Below are 7,810 nucleotides of genomic sequence, written 5' to 3'. Positions count from 1 at the left end.
TGTTTCAATTTTTTTAAACGAGGTGGCCAATAATGTTTCCCATTTCACTAAATTCAAACAGGTTTTTTTTTGTTATTGTTTACATTTCAACAAATGCCCCACTCTTCAAACCAAGGATCATGGGACACAATACACCACTTGTGTAAATATACGGCCCGCTGCCAAGCTAGTTCTGCGGGACAACAGATGTTGTTATCTTTACAGGAAGCTGGGCGTCTGCAAACAATGATCTCATGGGAGGAGGAGGAGGGAGGAGGGAGAAGTTTCGGCCAGATGGGCGGCTTTCCCAGCTCCCCATTGGCTAGCAGGTATCGTTCTCATGACTTAAGCTCCACTCAACTGCCTGCACGGTTTGAATGAGTTTGCGAGCTGGAGAAGCGACTGTCGGCTGTTGCGAATGTTGCAGAGGACCTTGAGGACTTTGACATCTGAACGTTGACGTATCAACCGGGGTCGCACCAAGATGGGTTAACAGCAGTCCGTTGGCTCTTCTCAGTTACAATCAGTAAGTCGTTTTTGTCGGTTTTACTTGTGTTTGTCTTGTTTGTTCGTGAGTTCCAAGCTGACTCCGAGCTTGTTGCTATAAATGAGGTTGTTTGAGATTTGTTTTGGTTTGCAACGGTGTCTCGTATTTTGTATTGGGGTCTTCTTGTCGATAACATCTGGTGATGCAGCAGCAGCAGCAGCATCATTTAACGAGCCCGACTCTGCTGATCGCAACTGAGAAGCTCTGTCCAGAGTGTTTTTGCTTTGACAAATGCTGTTTAATAATATTGGTCTGCATGGTGTACAATGCTCATGTGGGCTACAACATGTTTGTGGAATGACAACAAAGCGGAGTTTAACTTAATTGTTGTTTGTGCCTTTCATTTTGGTGCCATTTTTGTTTATTCATTTTTATTTTCTGAGAGTTTTTCATTTGCTTGGTTAGTTGCTATAAAATAAGATTTGGCCCTAATATATAATTACTGTACAGCGTTGTGCGATGCAATTAATTATAAATGAATTACGCTATGTTGTTATTATTATTATTTCTACATGGCAACAAGTAATGCCTTTGTGTTTTGTGTAACCTGTAACTGTATTCGAGCAATCTTTATCAAGCGTTGGTCTGGAAAGCCAAAAGGCACGTGTCCAGACATTGCGTGTGTTTATTTGGGTGTACACGTATATGTGGAGACGCTGAGTAAAGTCCCGCTTCTACAGGGTGATCCAGATGTCTTGTGACCCCCCCCCCCCCCCCAATTACTTGAACCCCAACAATCATTTCTGTTTTTAAAGAAACCTTCCTAAAAAAATAGATTAAATTCTAGAGAATTAACTGGTTGTGGTTGAATTTCGATTTAAAGCTTTCGTGACTGCAGGGATTCATCTTCTTGGTTCTTTCGGTAAAGGCACGTAGAAGGGAAGTAATAAAATAATAAAAGTAGAACATAATAAAATAATTCTCACGACGTTTCGGCCACAACGCAAGCAGCCGTCCTCAGGTGAAGACCAGGACGGCTGCTTGCGTTGTGGCCGAAACGTCGTGAGAATTATTTTATTATGTTTTCTTTTTATTATTTTATTACTTCCTTTCTGCGTGACTTTACCGAAAGAACCAAGAAGATGGTTGTGGTTGCCTCAACCACAGGGTGATGTGATGCGCCTAATGCAGTAATCACGATTAGTTTCGGTGCATGCCGGCTTGCTCGCCACCCTCTGCGCGCATGCATTTGCTCAGCGACACAGCGATATTGCGAACTTTGCTTCGTGCAGCGCTTCGTGTTGCTTCTTTTGTCATTTAGCGTGAGCCGGATCACTCTTGCGAATGAGACGCCTTATCGCGGCCTCACGAGCTCTCTCTCTCGCGTCTTGGTTAAACAAAATCAACGAAACTCTCACTTGCACCCCGAGAGCAGGGAGACGGGGGCAGAACTTTATCTTCAAGTGTAAACGCAATGGAGTCTGCAATGCCGCCGCATTGCATTTTAATTTGATTGCCAATAACCGCGCGATTGAATGACAATGCGCGAATCTTGCTTTACGGAGACGACAGGCCGAATGTTTCGGGAGAGCGACGGCAACAATAAAAAGCGAAATCTATTTAAAATTAACGCCGGCGTTCATGAACAATTCAACTCGTGCACGGTTGAAAACCAGATCTCGAGAGCATTTCAACCAAAACAGATATTTCTTGTCAGTTTAACGCGTAGGCTTTCGCGACCAATATCATCAATAATAGAACATGTTTGGGTTATATCGCGTAAATATATAAACGTGTCGTTAAAACCCGCCACCACCCGACACAGCCAACCCTCGCTAGTTTACTAGTAAGTATATCTACGCGATCTAACCCAAAGAACCTCCATTATGGAGACATTTTTGTCATTGTTTTAAAGAGGCAAGTCCCAACACTGAAGTGGGCGGTGGGGGGTGAAGGGGACAGCCCCGTGATTAATTTGCATGCCACAACCACCACCCCTGCGCTGCTTACTGCTGCGCGTCCTAAGGGCGGGGGGCGCTTGCCCTCAAGTTGCTCGCTGTGCTTTCTGCACCACGCGAAATGTGACCTGCAGTTACGGTGGTGGTGGCGGGCGGGCAGGCGGGCGGGGCTTATGATATTTCTGCTCTGGAGACCCCCGGAGATTGATGAGATGTCTCACCTTTAACAGAGTGGGCCGCGCGAAGGCTGCAAAAGTGTTTCACTCCAAAATACAAAGTGTTTCTCGATTGCCCGATCCGCAAATACGAAGCAGACGTTGCAGCGATACAGTCCGATAATCCTGACGCGGTCATCTCTGGCTTCACCAACTGGATATGAAATTGCAGTTGTGGTTCCAGATGTGTATCGGCCATACGACAAGCGAGGCAGTCGTGCCACCAGACCGGGTCGCCACTGGGAACCACTCTCCCCTGGTGTGCCCCCGTCTGCTGGACTGGTGTCGTTAAATAAATTAAAAAACCTCCGACACAATTGTCAGACGATGGATTCTCACCCGCCCAGTGGCTGAGTGACTAACGTGTGCTCAGGGGGTGCGGCAATCGGGCAGGCGGGGCCCCCCAATGTGGGATTTGTCTCGCACGGTCGCCAAACGCCACTGCTCTCATTCAATTTTAAATCAAACGCGGCACGTAAACGAAAGCGTTTTCATAACAAACCAAAAACATTTCAACCGCGTTTTAAATAGGTTTCTTGTTCTTTGACACTGTTGTTGAAAACAAATATGGTTTGTGGTTTTTAAGGCGGTCCCAAACTCGTAGCTGTGGCCACCAGGGTACGGGAGGGGGGGGCAAGGCACCCCCTGCCCCCACGCTCGTTACGCTCCTACCACCGTCTAATCCTACCCCTCCCTTACACATCGATAAATAACTCCTCTTATCCACGAACCTATTACCCGTGAGATCTATAGGTTCCGTGAATATGCCGACTATATGCGCCCCCTGTTGCTATTTGTGCCCCCCCCCACCCCCCATCCTGCATCGTCTTTCAGAATAACGTAACGTATGCTGTCTTCACCATTGTAGCTTGACCGAACCCTAAGGGGTTGGGAGAACACATGATCACTGATGGTAACATATATGTTCGATCTCCCAGTAGCATGTTTTAAGTGGGGCAAGGAGCAGAATCTGTGTTTTATTTATTTTACTCATCCTGGAGGAATCTGATGAGCTGTAAAGCTTTTTTTTTACACAAATGTCCAGTAGGGGCGGGTCAGAACGTTGCAACAATAAACAATACAAAAACACGATAGGAGTGTAAACTCGAGGTAAGTAAGTCACAAATAAAATATAAGTAAAAGTGCCGACCGATTTTTTTTTTTCAACACTAAGTGCAGGCTTGGGCAAGGCAGCGAAACATCAACAAAAACAGTCCCAGGCCACACCAAGACAACAACACACAGTCCCTCAATGAAACTACACACTGCAATTTAACTATCGGTACACGGGGGGGGGGGGGTAAGGATAGCATGCCATGTTACGGAATCAAGCGCAGTTCGATTTCCAGTCTGGAGGGCAGTAGTTGCGCTAACCACTGTCCCACCGCTCCACCTCGCCCAGCGCGGTTTCAAGTCAGATTAAAGAAACGTGCCAGTTGGGAGGGGCGCGTTGCATCCGCGGTGTCCTCTCTGTGTCCATGATCCACTGGGCGGTGCCACCATCCACACCGGAAATCTTCACTTGGATAACTCGGAAATCCGAGGCTCAAGGTTGCCTTGGTAGCCACTGATCGGTGCCACGTAAATAAACTGCCCAACGCCGTCACTGTTTGTGTCGCTGCTGTTGCCGTTAAACATCTCAACAGACATCGTCGTCGTGGCGGGCATTAGCGTGAACCACGGTCAATCCACTGCTGAGTGAGGATATCCCCAAGGCACCCACCCCCACCTCATCTCCCACGATGCAACTTCCACCTAGCACCTGCACACGAGCAGACTTCAACAGACCTACGCATGCAGCACACTGCATGTATACAATTATTGTATCGGAGTAAAACAGCAATCGCAAACTCCACAAACACGCAATCGACGTTCGAGTGTTGTTTTGCTCAAAAACGCATGCAGAGAACAAACGAATCGGGCTACAGAAAACACTAAATAAAGAAAGAGTGGTGAAAAGCAGACTGCGCATCCTCAGGTTAACTTTGACGTGGACGGCAGATCATCAGACGGAGGACATCGATGAACGAAAACGGGACGAGAGCTGAAACGCGGTCAGAGTAGCGAGGAGGGTTGCCCGCTTGGAACGCCGCTGAGCAAGAGAGGGGAGCACTTGGGCTCGAGAACGTACGCAAGTTAGACATCGCATTGATCGTTTTAGAGGAACGAGTGGCCTTGGGCAGTACCCGCACCTAGGAGGGATGATGGCCAGTCAGATCGGGACTAACCACGGAACGCCAGTCGAAGGGAGGAACGAGTCCGAGAGGACGTACACGGTGGAGATGGAACCACGAGGGCGGCTCGGGCAGGAGTGGAGTGGATTGGGCTTGGTGGAGGCCTTCATCCTGCAGTGGGTAGCTCATAGACGATGATGATTGTGATCGAGCTTTGTACATCCCATCCAATCACAGTACAAATCTTATTATTCTCTAATGGTGTCATTGGGGGAAGTGCAAGAGGGTTGACGCAAGAGATTTACAGGGATTAACGGAGAATCTGCTTAGGTGCCAGACGCTATAGTTTTGTTTTTTCCCCCGACGAATCTCTCTTCCTTTCTCTACCAAGGTATGGAGAGAAGTATCAATCCATTGTCTGTAAGGTGACTTTTATTTTCAATTGCGGCAGACTGTGCTCCAGCGTGGCCACGGGAGCGTGTCACGTGCAGTCAGTCGTAGCAGCAGCAGCAGCAGCAGCGAGCATTACATTTTCACAATTGTGGCTTAATGTTGTTTTCCTTCTCTTGTTCTTTGTTTTAACAGGCCAAAGAAAACGAAGCATTCGCTTGAAGAACGGAACTACTTCGAGAGGGAGAAAGCTATACAATGGGGAGAGAAAGTTCACTCCTAACACAAACCAACATAGAGTTGCAGCGGTGGTAAAGGTGCAGTCCCGCAATTACTAACTGCTGACTGGTGGGCCTGCGGCACACGGAGCTGCAGAGAAGTGCTTTTGATTTTTATATTCGGCCCGAGAGGATTCTCCGCGCCGTACAAAACGCGGCGCTGGTATTTTACATCCTTTCGTCATGTCGGTGGAAGTCAGCCAACAGCCGAGGCTGGGATCCCTGGGAGATCGTCTGTCGCCGACGTCTTCCATCGTCCCCCTGCGCATTCTCAACAAGGGGCCCGAGTATTTCCGGCCGAACCGCCGGAGCTGCCAGGAGGGCGGCATGTCCGTTCGCGAGCGACTCGAAGCCGACCGACTCAAGTACGTCAAGAGCCCCGACGCCGCCCGGCCTTCGTCCGTCGAGCTCGCGGCCGGCGGCGGCGGTGGCCTCATCGTCGGCGCGTCGAGAGGGCGTATCTGCTGCGGTGCCGGCAACTTGGACCTGGCGATGCTGAGCAGCGCCATCGGCAACCTGCACCAGATCCGGCGAGAGGACCTGTGCCGCAAGGGCGTGCGCAGGACGCCGCCGCCGCCACCGTCCGACCCCCGGCTCGCGTTCCGGCGCCGGAGCGACGGCTTCGTCCGTGGCGGCTCGGAGAGAGACGCGGCCTGCGGCGGCAACGGCGCGAGCGCCAGGAGCAACGCGGTGGCCTTCATCTGGAGGCTCTTCCAGGGTGTGGCGGGGGGCCGGGAGAGGCACGCCAGGCCGTCGGCCGGCAACGAGGAGGACTCGGGCGCCGAGTCGAAGGAGAATCTGGGAGACGTCACCGACGGGGCCGCGGAGGCCAACCCGGGACCGGCCCGGCGATCGGCGTCACGGGACGAGCCACGTCCGGCGCAAAGGCCGTCTTCTCTCATTTTGCCCGGCGGCAAAACGGAGCCGGATTCGTTTTTCGACGAGTGCGGCCTCGACCGGGAAATCGTCGCGAGCCTGCGCGTGGGGGCAGGGGGGGGCGGCTGCGGTGGCGGCTGCGGCAGTGTCGGTGCCGGTGCCGGCAGCAGCGTCTCCTCCAGCGACCCCGACTTCGATGGATTGTCGGAGCGGTGGCGCGACCACGACGGAGGAAAGAACGACGGAGGGGAGAACGACGGAGGGGAGGACCCCGCGCCGGCACGAGTCTCGGTCGTCGAGCGCAATGCAAGGATCATCAAGTGGCTCTACGGGTGCCGGCGCGCCAGTTGCTTTTGAAGAGGGACGATCGCTGACCGGCGGCGCAGGGCCGGGCGGTGGCGTACGTGCCAATGGCACGTCCGGCTCGCTGGTGGGGGTGTAGGCGGCTGATACGTGAAAAGGTCGCACCTCCGATGAGCACGGTTGGCTCTGTACGGTTGCGAAAGAAGTTCAACGTACGTTTGTGGCCATCTCTAGAAACTGACAGTTATACGCCACGCACAACTGTTCTCGTGTGTAAGCGGAATTCCGTTGAGTGTCTCCGCGTATGAATGAACATATGTTTTGGTCCGCTGGCCTATCTGTTTTCAAGACGAATATTACCCAGCAGCATTTGTTCAAGCGCAAGGAAAATCTGGACTGGTGTAGATCCTCCCACATCTTTTCAGTGTTACCAAGTTGAAAGAGGATGTCCTGGACAAAAGAATGTCGCGCAAACTGATTTAATACGCGGTGAGATGCTTCGCAGCGCTTTAGAGAGGTAAGCGAACGCACGCGAGGCTAAGGGCACGCTACTGTGCGGGGAAAGGTTAGGATTTGTTGACATCTGCAGAACATACGGTATGCGCTATGGTCGTCAGGGCAGTTATGCTGACGGTCGGATAAACGACGCCGTACCGTGCGTGCGGAGGGACGTCGAGTGCATCACGTGGTGAGTTTTCCCAAGCAAAAGCAAAGCAGAAGCATTTTGCGCCCCTTCCAGGCGAGCGTGGCTACCTACCGGCTGCTGAGAACTTACATGCAGGGCCTGGTTACGTTTGATGGGGGGGAGGGGGGGCGTTAAACTAAAACTAAATTGAGGGAAGGGCTCTCTCTGTTCATTCGCTTCCCTCGACTGTTTTGACGCCGTCCGCTCCACCGTGGTTGTTTTAGCGACGGCGTTTGAACGTATGACATACAAGCGAATTGTCAATAGAAAAATTCAGATGAAGCAAATTTTAGTTCGACGCGCGAATCGGCTAGTTAGTATGACCCATCGCTCTGCAATGGCTTTAATTACCAAAAAAATGTACCTGTAAGATTTCGTCACGGTGCCACAAGTGTTGCACTTCAACCGTTTAACAGACAGCAGCCGGGGAACGGAATGCATCCGAGGAGAAGACGACCGCCGAGA

The 7,810-nt window shown here is 51.4% G+C and overlaps 1 protein-coding gene across 1 annotated transcript; it reads left to right on the top strand.

Annotated features, from left to right (window-relative positions):
• Window positions 1–370: 370 nt before the first annotated feature.
• Window positions 371–6,907, top strand: LOC144938534 (protein FAM110C-like). Its single transcript, XM_078866440.1, has 2 exons — window positions 371–505; window positions 5,399–6,907. Exon 2 carries the CDS (start codon window positions 5,665–5,667, stop codon window positions 6,712–6,714), a length of 1,050 nt encoding a protein of 349 aa, XP_078722566.1. The 5' UTR covers window positions 371–505; window positions 5,399–5,664; the 3' UTR covers window positions 6,715–6,907.
• Window positions 6,908–7,810: the final 903 nt, after the last annotated feature.

The sequence above is a fragment of the Lampetra fluviatilis genome, chromosome 2 (genome assembly GCF_964198595.1).
Source record: "Lampetra fluviatilis chromosome 2, kcLamFluv1.1, whole genome shotgun sequence".
In the NCBI taxonomy this organism is placed as follows: Eukaryota; Metazoa; Chordata; class Hyperoartia; order Petromyzontiformes; family Petromyzontidae; genus Lampetra; species Lampetra fluviatilis.
The sequence above is the reverse complement of the archived record's forward strand: the minus strand, read 5'-3'. Positions and strand labels throughout refer to the sequence as shown.